At 45.3% G+C, this 21,958-nt stretch overlaps 2 protein-coding genes across 3 annotated transcripts in view; both read right to left on the reverse strand.

The window, feature by feature from the left end:
* LOC139373748 (zinc finger protein 385D-like) overlaps nucleotides 1–10,892 on the reverse strand; it is a 35,251-nt gene extending 24,359 nt beyond the window's left edge. The window contains exons 1-2 of one of the 2 annotated variants that reach the window (XM_071114678.1): nucleotides 10,685–10,892; nucleotides 6,955–7,076 (exon numbers count right to left, since the gene is read on the reverse strand). In XM_071114678.1, coding sequence (XP_070970779.1) covers nucleotides 6,955–7,076; nucleotides 10,685–10,694 — 132 coding nt within the window. In that variant the 5' untranslated portion in view covers nucleotides 10,695–10,892. The remainder of the gene's footprint in view (nucleotides 1–6,954; nucleotides 7,077–10,684) is intronic. The other variant, XM_071114680.1, reaches the window with a different exon arrangement.
* Nucleotides 10,893–17,935: 7,043 nt separating this feature from the next.
* On the reverse strand, nucleotides 17,936–21,601 carry LOC139373750 (ras-related protein Rab-25-like). The gene is made up of 5 exons (XM_071114686.1): nucleotides 21,307–21,601; nucleotides 20,340–20,535; nucleotides 19,755–19,948; nucleotides 19,198–19,278; nucleotides 17,936–19,037 (listed from the first exon to the last, which is right to left on the reverse strand). Exons 1-5 carry the CDS (start codon nucleotides 21,338–21,340, stop codon nucleotides 18,910–18,912), a joined length of 633 nt encoding a protein of 210 aa, XP_070970787.1. The 5' UTR covers nucleotides 21,341–21,601; the 3' UTR covers nucleotides 17,936–18,909.
* Nucleotides 21,602–21,958: the final 357 nt, after the last annotated feature.

Below are 21,958 nucleotides of genomic sequence, written 5' to 3' on the forward strand. Positions count from 1 at the left end.
TGAGAGAGGGGACATGGAGGGGGGGAAGGGGGGACATGGAGGGAATAAGAGGGGGGACATGGAGGCTGTGAGAGGGAGGACATGGAGGGAGTGAGAGGGGGAGACATGGAGGTTGTGAGAGGGGGGACATGGAGGTTGTGAGAGGGGGGACATGGAGGGAGTGAGAGGGGGGACATGGAGGGAGTGAGAGGGGGGACATGGAGGGAGTGAAGGGGGGACATGGAGGGAATAAGAGGGGGGACATGGAGGCAGTGAGAGGGGAGACATGGAGGGAGTGAGGAGTGAAGGGACATGGAGAGAGTGAGAGGGGGGACATGGTGGAAGTGAGGAGAGAGGGGACATGGAGGGAGTGAGAGGGGGGACATGGAGGCAGTGACAGGGGAGACATGGATGCAGTGAGAGGGGGGACATGGAGGGAGTGAGGAGAGAATGGACATGGAGAGAGTGAGAAGGGGGACATGGAGGGAGTGAGAGGGGGGACATGGAGGGAGTGAGAGGGGGACATGGACGGAGTGAGAGGGGGACATGGAAGGAGTGAGAGGGGGGACATGGAGGGAGTGAGAGGGGGGTGAGAGGGGGGACATGGAGGGAGTGAGAGGGGGGACATGGAGTGAGTGAGAGGGGGGACATGGAGGGAGTGAGAGGGGGGTGAGAGGGGGGACATGGAGGGAGTGAGAGGGGGGACATGGAGTGAGTGAGAGAGGGGACATGGAGGGAGTGAGAGGGGGGACATGGAGGGAGTGAGAGGGGGGACATGGAGTGAGTGAGAGGGGGGACATGGAGGGAGTGAGAGGGGGGACATGGAGGGAGTGAGAGGGGGGACATGGAGGGAGTGAGAGGGGGGACATGGAGGGAGTGAGAGGGGGGACATGGAGGGAGTGAGAGGGGGCCATGGAGGGAGTGAGAGGGGGGACATGGAGGGAGTGAGAGGGGGGACATGGAGGGAGTGAGAGGGGGACATGGAGGGAGTGAGAGGGGGGACATGGAGGGAGTGAGAGGGGGGACATGGAGGGAGTGAGAGGGGGGACATGTCTTTCTCATTGAAAGCTAATCTAAGAAGAAGTGTATCTGTTCCATGTGTGTTATTTATATGCTTCCTGTTCTTTAGTTACTATTTATATGCTTCCTGTCCTTTAGTTACTATTTATATGCTTCCTGTCCTTTAGTTAATATTTATATGCTTCCTGTCCTTTAGTTAATATTTATATGCTTCCTGTTCTTTAGTTACTATTTATATGCTTCCTGTTCTTTAGTTACATTTTTGTGTGTTTTACTTTCAGTTTTGTGCACTAGCTTCAAACAGCTGAAAATTCAATATTTTTGGATATGGAAAATATATTTCACAGGGGTTTAGATGGTACTATGATTCTCTACACTATACTTGCTTGTTTCATCACAAACTATTAGGATTTTACCAACCAGGAAACGGTGGAGTGATTTCTGAATACGGCATCATTAATTGTTACTGAGGTTTATATTTTGTAAAACTGCAGGGGGGTTTTGTTCATTTGAATTTCATGCTTGTTTTATTATTTAAAAGTGGAACATGAATTGCATCATTCATGTCACGAGTGTGTCCTGAAGTTGATGGTGTCAGTAACACGTGACAACAGATGGCCCTCCGAGTGACTTGGTAAACACTTAGAAAAACGGTTTCCATAATGGTTTCTTCGACTGTCCCCATAGGAGAACCATTTTTTTGTTCCAGGTAGAACCCATTTTGGTTCCAGGTAGAACTCTCTTGGGTTCCATGTAGAACCCTCTGTGATAGGGGTTCTACATGGAACCCAAAAGGGTTCTACCCGGAACCAAAAAGGCTTTTTCAAAGGATTCTCCTATGGGGAGGCGGTGATTTGGGATTCACAGAGGAGAGAAACGTGGAAGGGTTTGGTAAAGAGAAGTGAAATGGAGTGAGACCCTGACCAACGTGTGTTTAGTTTCCCATCAGGGGGCAGAGTGGCCTTACAGAGAGAGAGTTATTAGAGGGATAGCTGTCGTAACACACACAAACACACAAAACACACACACTTTGAAGTGTAGGTGTTAACCTAAAACACTGAAAATGAGGGAATGAAAATAAAGTGAAAGTGGCAACATTCTCCTCTGAGTAAGTGTTTTGCTGTTTATCTCCGAAACCTTGTCATAGACATAGAATTTTTTTACACATTCATTACCAAGCGCAGGAAGGAGAGCCCTCCGGGGCCAGGAATAGTCAGCGTGTCTCAGGGGCCAGGAGTAGTCAGCATGTCTCAGGGGCCAGGACTAGTCAGCATGTCTCAGGGGCCAGGACTAGTCAGCATGTCTCAGGGGCCAGGAGTAGTCAGCATGTCTCAGGGGCCAGGAGTAGTCAGCATGTCTCAGGGGCCAGGACTAGTCAGCATGTCTCAGGGGCCAGGAGTAGTCAGCGTGTCTCAGGGGCCAGGACTAGTCAGCATGTCTCAGGGGCCAGGACTAGTCAGTATGTCTCAGGGGCCAGGACTAGTCAGCATGTTTCAGGGGCCAGGAGTAATCAGCGTGTCTCAGGGGCCAGGACTAGTCAGCATGTCTCAGGGGCCAGGACTAGTCAGTATGTCTCAGGGGCCAGGAGTAGTCAGCGTGTCTCTGGGGCCAGGACTAGTCAGCGTGTCTCAGGGGCCAGGAGTAGTCAGCATGTCTCAGGGGCCAGGAGTAGTCAGTATGTCTCAGGGGCCAGGACAAGTCAGCTTGTCTCAGGGGCCAGGAGTAGTCAGCATGTCTCAGGGGCCAGGAGTAGTCAGCATGCCTCAGGGGCCTGGAGTAGTCAGTATGTCTCAGGGGCCAGGACAAGTCAGCTTGTCTCAGGAGCCATAACTAGTCAGCATGTCTCAGGGGCCAGGACTAGTCAGCATGTCTCAGGGGCCAGGACTAGTCAGCTTGTCTCAGAGGCCAGGACTAGTCAGCATGTCTCAGGGGCCAGGACTAGTCAGCATGTCTCAGGGGACAGGACTAGTCAGTATGTCTCAGGGGCCAGGAGTAGTCAGCATGTCTCAGGGGCCAGGAGTAGTCAGCGTGTCTCTGGGGCCAGGACTAGTCAGCGTGTCTCAGGGGCCAGGAGTAGTCAGCATGTCTCAGGGGCCAGGAGTAGTCAGCATGCCTCAGGGGCCTGGAGTAGTCAGTATGTCTCAGGGGCCAGGACAAGTCAGCTTATCTCAGGAGCCATAACCAGTCAGCATGTCTCAGGGGCCAGGACTAGTCAGCATGTCTCAGGGGCCAGGACTAGTTAGCTTGTCTCAGAGGCCAGGACTAGTCAGCATGTCTCAGGGGCCAGGACTAGTCAGCTTGTCTCAGGGGCCAGGTCTAGTCAGCTTGCCTCAGGGGCCAGGACTAGTCAGCGTGTTTCAGGGGCCAGGAGTAGCCAGCGTGTCTCAGGGGCCAGGACTAGTCAGCATGTCTCAGGGGCCAGGACTAGTCAGCGTGTCTCAGGGGCCAGGAGTAGCCAGTGTGTCTCAGGGGCCAGGACTAGTCAGCATGTCTCAGGGGCCAGGAGTAGCCAGTGTGTCTCAGGTGCCAGGACTAGTCAACGTGTCTCAGGGGCCAGGACTAGTCAGCGTGTCTCAGGGGCCAGAAGTAGTCAGTGTGTCTCAGGGGCCAGGACTAGTCAGCATGTCTCAGGGGCCAGGAGTAGCCAATGTGTCTCAGGGGCCAGGAGTAGCCAATGTGTCTCAGGGGCCAGGACTAGTCAGCATGTCTCAGGGGCCACGACTAGTCAGCGTGTCTCAGGGGCCAGGAGTAGCCAGTGTGTCTCAGGGGCCAGGAGTAGTCAGTGTGTCTCAGGGGCCAGAAGTAGTCAGTGTGTCTCAGGGGCCAGGACTAGTCAGCATGTCTCAGGGGCCAGGAGTAGCCAATGTGTCTCAGGGGCCAGGAGTAGCCAATGTGTCTCAGGGGCCAGGACTAGTCAGCATGTCTCAGGGGTCAGGACTAGTCAGCGTGTCTCAGGGGCCAGGAGTAGCCAGTGTGTCTCAGGGGCCAGGAGTAGTCAGTGTGTCTCAGGGGCCAGGACTAGCCATTGTGTCTCAGGGGCCAGGACTAGTCAGCATGTCTCAGGGGCCAGGAGTAGCCAGCTTGTCTCTGGGGCCAGGAGTAGCCAGCTTGTCTCTGGGGCCAGGAGTAGTCAGTGTGTCTCAGGGGCCAGGACTAGTCAGCATGTCTTAGGGGCCAGGAGTAGCCAATGTGTCTCAGGGGCCAGGACTAGTCAGCATGTCTCAGGGGCCAGGAGTAGTCAGTGTGTCTCAGGGGCCAGGACTAGCCAGTGTGTCTCAGGGGCCAGGACTAGCCAGCGTGTCTCAGGGGCCAGGACTAGTCAGCATGTCTCAGGGGCCAGGAGTAGCCAGCTTGTCTCTGGGGCCAGGAGTAGTCAGCATGTCTCAGGGGCCAGGAGTAGCCAGCTTGTCTCTGGGGCCAGGAGTAGCCAGTGTGTCTCAGGGGCCAGGAGTAGTCAGTGTGTCTCAGGGGCCAGGAGTAGTCAGTGTGTCTCAGGGGCCAGGAGTAGTCAGTGTGTCTCAGGGGCCAGGAGTAGTCAGTGTGTCTCTGGGGACAGGAGTAGTCAGTGTGTCTCAGGGGCCAGGAGTAGTCAGTGTGTCTCAGGGGCCAGGAGTAGCCAGCTTGTCTCAGGGGCCAGGACTAGCCAGTGCGTTTTCAACACAGGGGCAACTCACCCACCTGCCCAAAGGCCTGGGCAGAGAGATCTAATAGAAAGACCAGGACAGAGAGTTCTAATAAAAAGACCTGGACAGAGAGTTCTAATAGAAAGACCTGGACAGAGAGTTCTAATAAAAAGACCTGGACAGAGAGTTCTAATAGAAAGTCCTGGACAGAGAGTTCTAATAAAAATACCTAGACAGAGAGTTCTAATAAAAAGACCTGGACAGAGAGTTCTAATAAAAATACCTGGACAGAGAGTTCTAATAGAAAGACCTGGACAGAGAGTTCTAATAAAAATACCTGGACAGAGAGTTCTAATTGAAAGTCCTGGACAGAGAGTTCTAATAGAAAGACCTGGACAGAGAGTTCTAATAAAAATACCAGGACAGAGAGTTCTAATAAAAATACCTGGACAGAGAGTTCTAATAGAAAGACCTGGACAGAGAGTTCTAATAAAAAGACCTGGACAGAGAGTTCTAATAAAAATACCAGGACAGAGAGTTCTAATAGAAAGTCCTGGACAGAGAGTTCTAATAAAAATATCAGGACAGAGAGTTCTAATAAAAATACCTGGACAGAGAGTTCTAATAGAAAGTCCTGGACAGAGAGTTCTAATAAAAATACCTAGACAGAGAGTTCTAATTGAAAGTCCTGGACAGAGAGTTCTAATAAAAATACCTAGACAGAGAGTTATAATTGAAAGTCCTGGACAGAGAGTTCTAATAAAAATACCTAGACAGAGAGTTCTAATTGAAAGTCCTGGACAGAGAGTTCTAATAAAAATACCTGGACAGAGAGTTCTAATTGAAAGTCCTGGACAGAGAGTTCTAATAGAAAGTCCTGGACAGAGAGTTCTAATAAAAATACCTGGACAGAGAGTTATAATTGAAAGTCCTGGACAGAGAGTTCTAATAGAAAGACCTGGACTGAGAGTTCTAATAGAAAGACACTCGGGAGGCCAAATGTAGTCCATATTTAGCAATGAATGTAACAAATGAAAGGCCTTATGATTTTTATTATTGTTAACAATTTACATTGTGAAAAGTAATGTAACATTGCTTATAATACCATTAATACTCCCAACTGTTATTATTTTTGGAATACTGTAATAAAACTGTAATAAACAAAAATCTGCAAAAAATAAAGAAATAATAATAATAATCGCAGACCACCTGCAGTACCCTGGTGGTCCACGGAACCACTGGAGTAAAGCTCACCTCAGGATGTGTGGAGAAATGTCAAAGAATTGTGTACTACTAACTAAGAGACAACAACTAAACAAAAATAACAATGTACGTACGGTATGTCAGGTCTGAATTTATACATCTATATTAAGAGTGATATGTTGTTTCTCTGCATTTCAGAGTTTTTAAGCAGACAGAAAATTGCACGCATGGTGGGCCCATGGAGGACAGAGTGCATTATTTCTCCTCAATTTTGTGATATCCAATTGGTAGTTACAGTCTTGTCCCATTGCTGCATCTCCCGTACGGACTCGGGAAATGAGAAGGTCGAGAGCCATGCGTCCTCCGAAACCTTGCCAAGCCGCAAAATCAGCTTGCAGGCACCCAGCCCGCCACAAGGAGTCGCTAGAGCACCATGGGACAAGGACAACCCAGCCAGCCAAACCCTCCCCTAACCCGGACGACGCTGTAACAATTGTGCGCCGCCACATGGGTCTCCAGGTCACGGCCCGGCTGTGACACAGCCTGGGATCAAACCCATGTCTGTAGTGACGCCTCAAGCACTCAAGTCTAAGTGCCTTAGACCGCTGTGCCACTCAGGAGGCCCATAGTGTATTACTTATCCATGTTAATTTGAACCTAATATCCATGGGAGATGGTTAACTGACATGTACTGTAATAAATGAGTTTCTCAACTGCTGTGTTTGACCAGATTTCAGTCTCTGCCGTGTGACATGATGATTAAACCATTAGACGAATATCATCCTGCAGAGTCCCACCTTTCTTTGTCAATGGTTGTGGCCCTTAGCTGGGTCACTCTAGGTCACCTCAGTGTCAATATGGATTATTGTGACAGGCGCCCAATCCCAAATCAACCCTTAAGGGGTGTTTCCACCTGGCCTATCATAAGGGTAAAGCAGAGATACCAGTAATAACATTGGTTGCTTATCTAATCTCTTCAGATCTACACAAGTGTGCAGATGGAAACAGAGCCATATATTTACATATAAATATATGGCTCTGGGTGGTAGGGGCATCAATCTTCTGTGAAGACAACAAAGTGATTGACAGCATTGTAACTATGGTGATGGTGGTGATTGCCACTACTCACTTCACTGAAGCCAGGGAACAGGCTGAACGGGAGGAGGGGCTTCAGCGCCATGGAGGTTTGGGTACCGCTCGCAGAGGACCCACGGGCCAATGAGTGCATGGTGGTGTTCTGACAGACGTTACCTAGGAGACGCAGTGATCAAGTCAATTCTAAACAGATTTTTCTCGTTACAAAAAGAGGGTGAGGGAGAGGGGGTCAATCACAGTTTACTGACATTCACACGCAAGGACATAAACTCATTAATGTGTCCTCCTCTGTGATTAGCTTTGTTTGTGTGGCTGAGTTCCTGATTATGGAGTGATGTTTTTGTTTTTGCATTTCTACAGAGCCTGATTACAGTTTGATTCAGAACCAGAATATATAATCGTATCAATCAGAGGCCCACGCACACCCTGCTGCACAACCATTAGACCTGATTACCCTACAAGTGTATGTGTGAGTCTGTGTTTGTGCATGTGTTTTCTCTGTTCCTGTCCCTGTCCCTGTCCCTGTCCCTCTCTCTCTCTCTCTCTCTCTCTCTCTCTCTCTCTCTCTCTCTCTCTCTCTCTCTCTCTCCACCCTCTCTCTCTCTCCCCCTCTCTCTCTCTCTCTCTGTCTCTCTCTCTCTCTCTCTCTCTCTCTCTCTCTCCCCTTTCTCGCTCTCTCTCTCTCTTTTCTTGTGATAACAGGTCACAAATATTGCTGCTGCGGTGGCAGACTGTGGTATTTCACCCAATAGATATGGGAGTTTATCAAGATTGGATTTGTTTTCAAATTCTTTGTGAGTCTGTATAATCTGAGGGAAATATGTTTCTCTAATATGGTCATACATTTGGCAGGAGGTTAAGAAGTGCACTCAGTTTCTCTTGAGAGCACGGTCTGCCTACGGCTGCCTTTCTCAATAGCTAGGCTATGCTCACTGAGTCTGTATATAATCAAAGCTTTCCTTAATTTTGGTTCAGTCACAGTGGTCAGATATTCTGCCAAGATTTTATGAAATCTTGGTAGGTGAGTGGACCCCAGACCTCACAACCATAAAGAGCAATAGGTTCTGTATTGTATTTTTGGGCTGGACATGCCGAGAGATGAGTTAGGATTGGTCTGCCATATAGCACGCTTCTGTCTATTTGAGCTGGTCAGTATGTGTAGGTAATCCTGTCTAACGCAGCTTAAATTTGAGTATGATAGCTAAAGAGATGGAGAAAACAGCTGTCTCCGGATTACATTTTCAAACTAAGCGCAACCATGGCATCCATGACACGAAGAAGCATCCATCCATGATGTATACAGGTAAGATAGTCTAGCTAGCTACATTTTCAGATATTACACGTTTCTAATTTTGACAGAAAGTTGTTTTCATTTCAAGTTAAAGTGTTAAAGTGTAAGTTAAAGTGTACTGTTAGCTAGCTAGCTAGCTAACAGTACACTTTAACTAGCTAGCTAACTAATGTTACGTTACGTGTATCATCTTATTATTCGTATCTCAGAGCCATTTGCTTGGCTAGTTAAAGCCTAATGTTAGCTAGCTAACATTGAACCTGGTTGGTTAGCTACTTGCAGATTCATGCAGGGTAGTAACGTAATGAGTTGGGATTATGGTTCATTGCTTACCTAGCTAACTAGCTACATATCATAACAAAAGACTCCACTACGCAAGTAACAATTTCAATAGAATGTCACTGCAACAACTGTTGATAGAAGTAGCTGGTAAATTCCCTCTGGCTATCTACTCCGATTTCAGAGCATTCTCATCTGAATGTGCCAGAGCGCAGAATAACTGACACATTTCTGAACGCTCAACACCCGTTGAATATGGCCGGTGTCAGTAAACGTTGGCAAAAAAGTGTACACTCTGGATAACATAAAAACAGCCTAACCAGCTCTGCTAGGGCTAGTAAAATGGTCAGTGAGCTGTTCTCTCATTTGTGTCTGGAAGTAGCTAGCAAGCTAGCCAATGTTAGCCAGTTAGCTTGGGTGCTTGACTGCTGTTGTAGGGACAGAATGCTCGGATCAACCCTTAAAGAGATGGGTGGGGATAAAGCTTAAGAGGGTGTGAATGATGCTGAATGGGTGTAGACAAAGAAGAGCTCTCCAGTTGGCGTACCAAAACATTCAAAGGCCTTTTTCTCAAAAGTGAGGTTACAAGTTTATCGAATTTCAAAGCAGAATTACTTTCCCATTGTTCCTCAAATGCAGTGTATGATATACCATTTTGTAACTTTGTCTCGGCTTTAATCCAATGTAAAAAACACAATTTCATATTTTGCTACATAAGGCTGAATCAAGGTGGTTGGTCACAATTAGTATGTCGAATTTTGTGTTCCTTTTGATGGCATAGAAGGCCCTTCTTGCCTTTTCTCTCAGATAGTTCACAGCTCTCTCTCAATTAAATTAAATTAAATTTCAATTTAAGGGCTTTATTGGAATGGGAAACATATGTTAACATTGCAAAGCAAGTGAAGTAGATAATAAACTAAAGTGAAATAAACAATCCAAATTAACAGTAAACATTACACTCACAAAACTTCCAAAAATAATAAAGACAAATAGTGTGTGCAAATAGTTCAAGTACAAAGGGGAAAATAAATAAACATAAATATTCTCTCTCTCTCTGTCTGTCTCTCTGTTTCTCTCTGTCTCGCTCTCTCTCTCTCTGTGTGTCTCTCTCTTTGTCTCTCTCTCTCTGTCTCTCTCTGTCTCAGTCTCTCTCGCGCTGTGTCTCTCTGTCTGTCTCTCTCTCAGTCGCTCTGTCTCTCTCTGTCTCAGTCTCTCTCTCTCTCGCTGTCTGTCTCTCTCTCAGTCCCTCTCTTAGTCCCATGCTCTCTCTCTGTCTCTCTCTCTCTGTATAGAGTAACGGAAACTGTAACGGAAACTGTATAGATAGTAATAACATTCCCTGTGGCTGAGAGACATGCAGGGAGGCAAATGCATTCTATTATTTGTAATTAATCCCATTGGTCACTCCCATAGGGCTCTGGTCAAGAGCAGTGCACTATATACAGAATAAGGTACCATTTGGGAAGCAGATAGACTGTGGAGGAGTATTATGTAGCAGATCAGGCATGACCGTAGAGAGTATTGTCATGCTTTATCACCACAAATAGTTCTGAGGTGAGGAAAAAGGAGTATCATTATTACAGTAAAGACCATGAATGAAAACACAGTGAAATGCCAGCAGATTGCCTTGGGGCCATGGAGACATTCAGACAGAAAGTGGTAAGAGTTGTGCCGATCTCTGGGACAATGTGTAGGCCAAGTCAACTTAAACATAAACAAAGCGCCCTGGGCACAGACGTCAGTTCAATGTCTAGTTTTGATTTACATTCGGTTGGATTTGTCAACTAACGTTTTGCCCACTGGGACTTGATTAGGCTATACTATACTGCATTACACAATAATACATTTTGTAAAACATTTCATGCAAAATTAAGCTACACCAAGTGCTTGGAATATATAAAGAAAACAAAACAAAAAGGCAGACTTAACAACTTTGACGGATGGGCAACATACAAACAGGCTATTTCTGTTTCACACACCCGCAAAGAGCGCATCTTTACCTGACACATTTTAAATGAAGCAACTATCTGCGCATTTAAGCTACTGAGCCATAAAAACAATATCGATTAGACTTGGGACATACATTTTAATTTGTATAACCCGTTTCCGTAAAAACAAATATATATACATATATATATATTTAGGCTACCTAAATGCATTCTGATAATTTCCTACTGTAGAAGTACCTACTTACCAAAATACATCCTGGTTTTCGTCAATTTATCAACAGGCAATAGTCCGTCTTCATGCAAATTCAGCTCCTGCTGCTCAAGTCTTTCACCCGCAGCCAGATCGACTCTAGTGCAACGTAGTTGTGCGATGGGTCCGGAATGAGTCTTGTCTCCTCCACAATAGTCTACATCTCACTGCTGTAGTAGGCTACTTTCCTTCCTCTCAACTCCCTCGCTGTCTCTCTAGCCTTGTTTACACCTTGCTCCAACATGTGGGTTTTGTCATCTGATCATTATGTTCCAATCACTATCTGATCAAGGTTTGTCAAAATAATATGTATGTATTTATTTAAAACAATTATTGATGCTTTTCATCAAGCTACCTGTCAATGATTTTAGAGGCTGGTATAATAAGAATAATAATAAGAAGAAGAAAAATAATTTGGTGGATTATATTTGCGATTGGGTCTGGCTTCAGCAGATACCTTCTCAGGACACAGACGCTGTGAGACGTGAGCTGAGACAGGATGTGGAAGGGTGACAGAGGGCTAGCTAGATAGCTAGTGTAGCCAATTTATTCAGGTGACAGCTGAAGTTTGGTTTAGCTTGGTTGTATAGATTTTTCACCAAAAAAATGTACAAGTATGGCATTAACAAGTATGAAAATTCGTAACATATAATAGTAATTGGAATTCGTAATTTATCATACGGATCGGTGGATGTAACCATATCATACGAATTGGAGGGAAAGTTACAAATTCAGACATATCGCAGAAACATAACATATCATACAAAACAGAAGGACACAAGAAAACGTCTACTGTGTTACGGCTTGAGTAAGGGTTGCGCGAGCACATACCATCTGTGTTTTGAGATTCGCCGACCAGGCGTTTGAGATTCATAGACCAAGCGGTGTCAACCCACATAATCTGCAGCTGCATGCTTCTCTATATTGGTCCTATTTTACACATGTACAAGTGTGTATTAATATGCATGTATAATGATGATTTAAATGATTTGACCATCCAGATCTGTTTACACTTGATTGATATCCAGATACAATGAGTCTCTGACTACCTCCGAAGGTGGTCAGGAAGATGCATCTTTTAATCGTCCACACCTGTCTAAAAATGTGGGCACAATCAGAATGTGGACAAGATCAGGACAAGGGACGGATGCTAGCACCAGGTGTAAACGGGCCTTCTGTATCCCTCCCCCTCCACCTACCTCCCTTCTAGCATTCTCTCTCTCTCTCTCTCTGAGAGTGAAGATTTACTCCACTGCTCATGCATTGTGTTATAAATATTTTGAAAGCACCTGTTGGAAGCACCTGTTGCAAGGTTGTTTATTGTCCTTTCCCACAACTTTATTGGGGTGTAGGCGCCATATGCAGGGTGTGTCTGTGTTATCTGTAGTACGCTATTTGACGTTATTGGTCAAGTCGTGACTGAGGCAGGTGCTCTTGTTAATCTAAAGACACGTACACACACAGAAAGAGAGAGAAGGAGAGGGAGGGAGAAAGGGAGAAAGTGCCGAGAAGTGGTGTGATCTAGTGGGACATATAGGACATTGTGATCACAGCCAGCCTTAAAAAGGGGGAAATCCATGCCTCCTCAATGTGATTCATTCCATCCACTGTGAGTCTATGGAGGCTGCCCAGGCTGTAGTCTTTGGACGAGCCTGTGTTTAAATATGTGTATAAATTCTTTCCCATCCTCACTCCATTCCTCCAGAGGCAGGTATTTGTTAGATGCATCCCTGGCTTCACTGTGTCAGAAGGAAACCCCATATGTCAGGCAGACATGTTGTGGGACCATAACATCCCACTAGGGAAGGGCAAGTGTGTGGTGTGCTGGAATCATCACCATCATCATCACATGTGCATGTACTAACGCATGTACTCAAGTACACAACTGTCTCTCTGTTTCACACACACACACACACACACACACACACACACACACACACACACACACACACACACACACACACACACACACACACACACACACACACACACACACACACACACACACACACCTCTTGCAGTTACACTCACAGTCAGAATATAAATGAGTTTTAGTGTGTGAACCCAGTTTCCTGTCCACTCTCTGTTCCAGCCTCCCCTCTTTTTGGGAGGAGGACAATAACATGTGTTTTCTCACATTCCGTGGCACCTGGGACAGATTAATCAGGAAGAGAGTGGCATTTAAATGGAATGGTGTATTGGATCTGCCACACTCCAAATAATACAATGGTCTGTGGGTGTGCCAGGGAGGGAATAGGCCCACCCACTGGGGAGCCAGGCCCAGCTAATCAGAATAAGTTTTTCACCACAAAAAGGTTTTTATTACAGACAGAATTACTCCTCAGTTTCATCAGCTGTCCGGGTGGCTGATTTCAGATGATCCCACAGGTGAAGAAGCAGATATGGAGGTCCTGGGCTGGCGTGGTTACACGTGTCCTGCGGTTGTGTGGCCTATTGGTCGTACTGATAAATTCTCTAAAACAACGTTAGAGGCGGCTTATGGTAGAGACATTAACTTTACATTCTCTGGCAACAACTCTGGAAGACATTCCTGCAGTCAGCATACCAATTGCATGGTATTGTCTTGTCTGATAGAACCGCACATCTTATTGGCCTTTTATTGTCCCCAGCACCTGTGTAATGATCACGCTGTTTAATCTTGATATGCCACACTTGTCAGGTGGATGGATTATCTTGGCAAAATGAGAAATGCTCACCTACAGGGAGGAAAAGAAAATTGTGCACAAAATTTGAGAGAAATAAGCTTTTTATGAGTATGGAACATTTCTGGGATCTTTTACTTCAGCTCATGAGACATGGGACCAACAATTTACATGTTAAGTTTATATTTTTGTTCAGTATATATAGTCCAGACTCTGACATTGCTCGTTTTGATAGTTCTTCATTTCTTTCTTTTCATTCTTGGGGATTTCTGTTCTGCTCGAAGAGGTCACTTCTAGGTTCCATCCATATATTTTATGTACTTCCTATAGTAATCCAGATCCACTCTACATCTCCTGGTCGAGAGGATTGAAATGCTACGTCAACAATCATTCAGGCCACCTGATTGGTGACCACAAAAACATCACCATTGGGATCTGCAGGCCATTGGATCATGTGTTTATGTGATGACGTTAGTCAATGAAATGTGGGATATGTATTTCAACAAATACAGACATTGGAGACATTCCAACGATAAATCTTCAGGGAACTTGGAATGAGATTCCACATCACAGATACATTACATGTGGGTAAACACGATACACAAGCATTTTGCTACACCCGCAATAAGATCTGCTAAATATGTGTTTATGACAATATTATTTGATTTGACACACACACACCCCCACAAATCAAATCAAATGAAATAAAAGTTTATTTGTCACGTGCGCCGAATAAAACAGGTGTAAACCTTACAGTGAAATGCTTACTTACAGGCTCTAACCAATAGTGCAAAAAAGGTATTAGGTGAACAATAGGTAAGTAAAGAAATAAAACAACAGTAAAAAGACAGCCATTATACAGTAACGAGGCTATAAAAGTAGCGAGGCTACATACAGACACCAGTTAGTCAGGCTGATTGAGGTAGTATGTACATGTAGATATGGTTAAAGTGACTATGCATATATGATGAACAGAGAGTAGCAGTAGCGTAAAAGAGGGGGTGGTGGGTGGCGGGACACAATGCAGATAGCCCGGTTAGACAATGTGCGGTAGCACTGGTTGGTCGGCCCAATTGAGGTAGTATGTACATGAATGTATAGTTAAAGGGACAATGCATATATGATAAACAGAGAGAGTAGCAGCAGAGTAAAAGAGGGGTTTGGGGGGCACATAATGCAGATAGTCCGGGTAGCCATTTGATTACCTGTTCAGGAGTCTTATGGCTTGGGGGTAAAAACTGTTCATAAGCTTTTTTGTCCTGGACTTTGCACTCTGGTACCACTTGCCATGCGGTAGTAGAGAGAACAGTCTATGACTGGGGTGGCTGGGGTCTTTGACAACTTTTAGGGCCTTCCTCTGACACCGCCTGGTGTAGAGGTCCTGGATGGCAGGCAGTATAGCCCCAGTGATGTACTGGGCTGTACGCAATACCCTCTGTAGTGCCTTGCGGTCAGAGGCCGAGCAATTGCCGTACCAGGAAGTGATGCAACCATGCTCTCGATGTTGCAGCTGTAGAACCTTTTGAGGATCTCAGGACCCATGCCAAATCTTTTTAGTTCCTTGAGGGGGAATAGGCTTTGTCGTGCCCTCTTCACGACTGTCTTGGTGTGTTTGGACCATTCTAGTTTGTTGTTGATGTGGACACCAAGGAACTTGAAACTCTCAACCTGCTCCACTACAACCCCGTCGATGAGAATGGGGGCGTGCTCGGTCCTCCTTTTCCTGTAGTCCACAATCATCTCCTTAGCCTTGGTTACGTTGAGGGATAGGTTGTTATTCTGGCACCACCTGGCCAGGTCTTTGACCTCCTCCCTATAGGCTGTCTCGTCATTATCGGTGATCAGGCCTACCACTGTTATGTCATCTGCAAACTTAATGATGGTGTTGGAATCGTGCCTGGCCATGCAGTTGTGGGTGAACAGGGAGTACAGGAGGGGACTGAGCACACACCCCTGGGGAGCTCACACACACATAGTAGACTATATAATGTATACTGTAAATGACATAGTCCAACACAGTGATAGCCTTTGATGTTCCTTACACATGTACAGGTCAGTAGAATGTAGCCATGCAGTATTTTGTGGAAGATCTATAGTAATCTCTACAGATATTGGTTCTTAATATGAACATCCTGTTTTAGGAGAACTTTTAAAACTTGTATTTGAGGTTTAAAAATGCTTCTGAAATGTGTAATTTCCACTTGCTTTTCCTTTACGAAAAATGTATCAAATGTATCCACAAATGGACACTCAGACAACACCAGCCAAAATTACACAGAACAAGAACCAACATTTTAGGAAAAGTCACACACACTCCACAGCCCTAGAGAATATTTAGACCTCCTTGACTGTAAAACCTAATGCTCCGCCCTCATCCCAGCCAGTCTGATTAGAGCTAGCACCACCAGTCAGCTCTCCATACATATGTAGGAGGGTATGGATGGGAGGAGGACGGAATAGAACGAAGCTTCCCTGGCCTGAAGTTGAACCATGAGTAAGTAACCTTGCCTGTGAAATGGGGATTGAGTTAGAGTTCAGCAGGGTAACAGTCTTATGCCAGTGCCAATGGCCCAGTTTGAAACCTGATCGGTCACAGAGTGCCTCTTTGAACATTTCAGACAGGTGGACAAATTTACCAAACTCCCTGTCCAACCTCAGGAGCCAGGCTGATCTGTCCCTAGGCTGAACTGTAACACCAGATTAACCATAAACACAGCTAATATGCTAATCACTTCATGGTTAACCTTACAGTAAACACTGCTGGATAGGCTGGAGAGATATCTGATGGCTGCATTCTGTCTGTGGATACTGTAGTTACCAGAAGGGTCTCCACCAGTTTACATCTTGTACCTAGATCTAGGTGCAACATAGTGCAGTATAGTGCAGAGAGAAAGAGAAAGAGCGAGAGTGATTGAGAGAAAGAGAGCGAGCGAGAGATTGACATCCATCATTTTAATCATCCATCACTTTACAGGGCACCGGTGGATTCCGTTAGATAGGTTCTCTGCTGGGGTTGGGGAGAGGTCCATGCTCTCTGCGGTCAAGGAACAGGGTGAATGCAGAGGTCGTAGGGGTCGCGATAAAACACAGGTGGGGTGCGACAATCGTAAATCCTCACGTTAATCAGATGCCAATCGAGCATAGAGCGGAGTGGACGGATAGCAACTACTCACATCAAAACTGAAACGGGGAGACATAGGACCAGTGTTGGTGTTTTAAAGGCTCCGTGGTACTCAACCATTCGCCATGAATGAATCCCAAGGTTTACACATGGTTTTACAGGCTAGGCACAATGGCCATATACCCACGCTCACTAAGACCACTCTCCAACTTACCTTCCATAGCTAGGGGTCAAACCGCAGTCAGACAAGAAAATCTGGGAAGCATTTGGGGATTTCGGTCAAATGCACAGAGTACAGTAGAGTAACACATCTCATGCTGCCTGTAAGCTTTCCTATCCCACTCTACAGTGCAATAGGTCTTGATATTTTTTTTCATGATCTCCCTCACCTTATTTGAAGCAAACTGAGATTTACGGACTTCAAGATCAATCTCCTCAACCTGTAGATCCAGCTCAGCCTGCCCCGATTATCAAACCATATGTTTTCCCCCTGTCTATAACAATATCATAATTCACAGGAAATGATTAAACATTTACTGCCCTGTGCAGAAATCTCAGTATTTTGCGTTTATAAAAGAATTGTAAGGAAACCTATGTGATCATTTCCAGTTGAGACACACACACACACACACTGTAAAGGTTCTCTGTAGACATCTGTGAAACAGAGACAGAGCAGTATCTGTCATGAATGTCACTAACCACCAATAGTGGAGATTTATACTCCCTTGGCTGAGCTACAAAAAAAAATGAATTTAAACCATGGCCCACAGATGAGCTACACACCATAGATTGATATCGGTGCCATTACAGCGACCGTGACAGCATGGGCAGCGCCATTGAGGCCATTTCCATTTTGAATTAGTCCATTTTCTTCTTCACGATCCTTCCTGATGACCTGGTTGGACATGACTTCAACAGGGTCACCAGGAGGAATCCGCCAATGAAGTTGGAAGTCTCATCCAGTTGACTACATTAAAATGATGGAAGCCCTCAATGATGCAGCCCATGCTAATATGGCCTTTTGGCCACTAGAGGACTCTATCATTCTCTATGGCTACAGACACTTTTATACAGACATGTTCACATGCCCACACTCAAAATGCTTGATCAAAAACTAGGTTTGTTTAGGCTTTTTTCTATGGGTGTAAGATGAAATCCCTCACTCCATTAGAATGGTGTCGTAGTAATGTCATCTGTAGACGTGCCCCAGGAGCAGACAGGTAGCCACCTCAGGGGTTCTCATCTGTCATGTGACAGCACTAACCTGTCAATCATCTCTATAAAAGTGCATAGGCTGCACTGCTGTCCACTCTAACTGTGTGTGTCTATGTGTGAGTGGGAAAAGACAGGCATAGGCTATGTGTGGGAGTGTTTTGTTGTTGAGAGGATGATACAGGCCATGACCCACATAAACACTCACATAAGCACCACACCCAGACTGACTCAATTATAGATGACGCCATCCATTTCGGGACGTTTTATTATAAGATTGAAACTCCTGTGTGTGTGCTCTTCATAAACTACTGCTTATATATGTGTGAGGTAAAGTTAGATATCAATAGCAGATCTGATTTGGAGACATCACTTTCAACTGTGTATTTTGGAGACACCATAGATGTATTGAAAACAGCACTGCCCTCTACAGGAGAATAGCAAATGAATAGTGAATGAAACCAGAAATCTCTAAGCATTTTTCCCATCACAAAGATTAATGATACAAGTTTGTCATAAAAGATTAGATACCGTGCATAGTTGTTGCAATATCGAACGTCAATATTTCAAAATCATGAAGCAAGTCACTTTTCTACTTGGTCTCCGAGCCACACATACAATTCATTAAGTTAAAACCTTCACAAGTGTTCCCATGTAGTCAACACAAAACCTCCTACAGTTTTTTCATCTTGGTTACAAACAATACATGCACATGATGAATATCCAAAAATAATGCAGTTCCTCCTTTCAAATAAACCCCAACATGACATATTTGGTAACAAGCATAAAAAATAACAAAAACTTTCCACACAAATATTTTCAAGTGGTCTGCAACCTTTCGCTAAACAGGGAGAATATAGGTGACACCAATAGTGTATTTATTGACAAAGTGTAAATATGGCCTGTATCTTGTGGACTGCCTGGTCTTTGGTTCAGACAGCCCTCCTGTCATAGATGTGGGAAGATGTTCGGTGGTTGGGGTGCTGCGATATTTTTGCAGACGGGGGGGGGGGGAGAATTTATATGGGTCTTCTAATACAATACTAGTAAAGGCCCAGTGCACTTTCATTTTCAGGTGTGTGCTGCAGCACCCTGAGCACCCCTACTTCCCACAGCTATGCCTCCTGGAGTCATCAACATAGACTCCCTTAATCCTGAATGAGGGTAGAGTAGGAAGATTCTGTTTAATACCGGAAAGAACTGGCCAGAGCTAGTCAGAACCGGTCAGAGGTTCTTGCAGCAGGTCCTACGTTCCTCCTGGACTTCGCTAGCCGTTCCAGTAGCACTGGACAGGGTCACGGCACTGATTGACCCGCGGGTCACCTCTCGACTGGCCACCTTCTTGTGGATCGCTGGGGGTAACAGAAATATTTGCGTCATGAACACACACATCACATAAAAGGTGCACGGCAGAAAGGTGCACACAGAAGAATAATAGAGATTCACATGACATGCTGTTGTCCAACGTTTTGTATACAAACGTATGAAGCACAAGAGCAACATAATAAGAACCTGTGAGAACTTCCTGGAAAGCAGCTTCAACGTTGGTCGAATCCAGAGCTGACGTCTCCATAAACAAGAGGCCCTTCTTTTCTGCATGAGACCGAATACCTTGTTGAGTATATTCTCACATACATCATACTCAATCATGCCATGAAGAACCAACCATAGAATTACTTGTCATTGGTGCAAAGCTGGTAATTTTTTCACATTACTGTCAGAAATGTATATGCTATACTATGAAAAAACAATATGAAAAATGTTGCAATATTCTGTCACTTTAGAACTGTCATTGACTGCATATTCCACACTTGTCTCACTGGTAACTAAGTAACTGGTAACTGATAAATACCTGGCAATTAGTAACTAACTATTAAGTTAACTGGTAACTAACTGCTAAATAACTGCTGACTGGTAACTGGTAAGTAAGTAGTAGATAACTGGTAACTAATCTCTCGTGGACAGATTCTGCACTTAACCAAATTACCCAAGATTTCTGTTCTGGGTTAACCAAGATTAACTGAAACTACTGTAACTAGTAAGTAACTGCTAACTAAGTAAATTATCACCTGCAAATTCCTTGGCCTCCACGGTGGGCACGGTCCTCAGGGTCTCCAGGTCACTCTTGTTGCCAACCAGCATGACCAGGATGTGAGGGTCAGCGTGATCGTACAGCTCCTTCAGCCAACGTTCCACACTCTCATAGGTTAGGTGCTTGGTGATGTCATACACCAGCATAGCACCCACCGCTCCTCTGTAGTACCTGGAAACACACACACACACACACACACACACACACACACACACACACACACACACACACACACACACACACACACACACACACACACACACACACACACACACACACACACACACACACACAGACAGAGAGAGAGAGGATCAGACGAGTCGAGTCAGAGAAATATGTTCACTTGGTGGGTGGGTGTGTTTGCATACATGTGTTTGTGTTTGCAAATATCTGTGTGTATCTATTCATACTGAGGTGATTGGCTCTGTAGATCTCTGTATTCCTGTGTGTGTATTGTGTACAAGGAGTGTATGTGTGTGTGTATTGTGTACAAGGAGTGAGTGTGTGTATGTGTGTGTGTGTGTGTGTGTGTGTGTGTGTGTGTGTGTGTGTGTGTACCCACGCTGAGGTGATGGCTCTGTATCTCTCCAGCCCTGCCGTGTCCCAGATCTGAGCCTTGATGGTGAAGGTATCCAGCTGAACAGTGCGAGTGCTGAACTCCACTCCGATGGTCGTGCGGCTGTCATGGTTAAACTCATTCTTGGTGAAGCGTGACAGCAGGTTGCTCTTCCCAACACCAGACTCACCAATCAGAACCACTAAAGGATGACAGACATATTATCAAGTGTAATATATCAATACTGCATTTCTCAATGGTGAAAAGAATCATGACTTAGGTGCAATGTTAGATGTTTCAGGTATAACTGTAGCACAGGAGGCTGCTGAGGGGAGGACGGCTCATAACAATGGCTGGAATGGAGCAAATGGAATGGCATCAGACACATAGAAACTATGTGCTGGATATATTTGATACCATTCCACCTATGCCGCTTTAGCCTTTACCAGTTAAGGTTCCACCAACCTCCTGTTCCATATGGAGGTAGCATGACTCTCTGCTACATAAAACAGAATAAGGAACTGTTACTTCTCTCAACCCCACTTCACCCTGCTCAAGCATCATTCTGACACATCACGTGTACCCACTACCCTACCTAACATCACCAGACTTGGTGTCAAAGAGGTGCATGTCTAAAACACAGTAATTACTCGACACTGTTAAACCTTATTCTCCATAAGTGCATATTGTTAGTAAGGTGACAAAAATCTATTACAAATACGCCACAGTAGTCAATATAACCTTCTTTAGGTCAAAGGTCACATTGGTTCTCTGCCATGCCCAGGAAGCTACTTCCTGCTTTCCTTGTCACCTCTCTTCCCTAAAAATATTAAACAACACCAAAGATCAAACTGCTCTCTCACACTCTAACCTTTGCACCCCTAAGCTAAGCCCAAGGGCTTTGTGCACAAACCAGAGAATGGGGGATTTTTTCCCTTATAGAATCAGATTCTTTGACTAACAAAACACTCACCTTTGAAGACAAAGTTGTAGCTTTCGTCACCCATACTGTGCCTGTGTTGAGCCCTGGCGGGATCCTCCACCTGTTTCAGTCAATATCCTAGGGCTGTTACTGCATTAGATCCCAGGACAGGGAGGACAAAACAAGAGAAAAAGAGAGAACAGCAGACAAGCTACTCTCTTCTCTCCCAAGGAGCCAGGGTGGAAAAACAGCAAAAATGAATGAGAGAAAATGTTAGGGCTAACACTCCTCTTCCTTTATCTGTAGATAGGGGCAGTTCGTTTGTGGTTAGACGATCCCTGCTACTGCCGATCCCTCTGTGGCTCAGCTGACACATGGGAGAGGCAGAGGGGGAGGGAGGAAAGGTGAGGTAAGAGCAGGTGTAACAGGTAGAACCACTAGCATTAACAGCCAGTCATCACAAGAGAATAGACTCTACCCTCTTCATCTAGTCTGCCTACCTCGTCTGACAGGTGCGTCTTCAGTGTATGGCAGTGAGCCAGTGCTACGGCAAATAGGATTAAATTTCCCTTAGACAACACTGATCTAAGATCACTTGTGGGTTCCCCCTCAGGTTAGCATTTGTGGAAGATAAATGACAGTATAATATCAAGGAGCCTCCAGGCTACCAAGTAAATGTATTATTAAACTGTGAACGTGACAA

The sequence above is a fragment of the Oncorhynchus clarkii genome, chromosome 18, assembly GCF_045791955.1.
Source record: "Oncorhynchus clarkii lewisi isolate Uvic-CL-2024 chromosome 18, UVic_Ocla_1.0, whole genome shotgun sequence".
NCBI classification, from domain to species: Eukaryota; Metazoa; Chordata; class Actinopteri; order Salmoniformes; family Salmonidae; genus Oncorhynchus; species Oncorhynchus clarkii.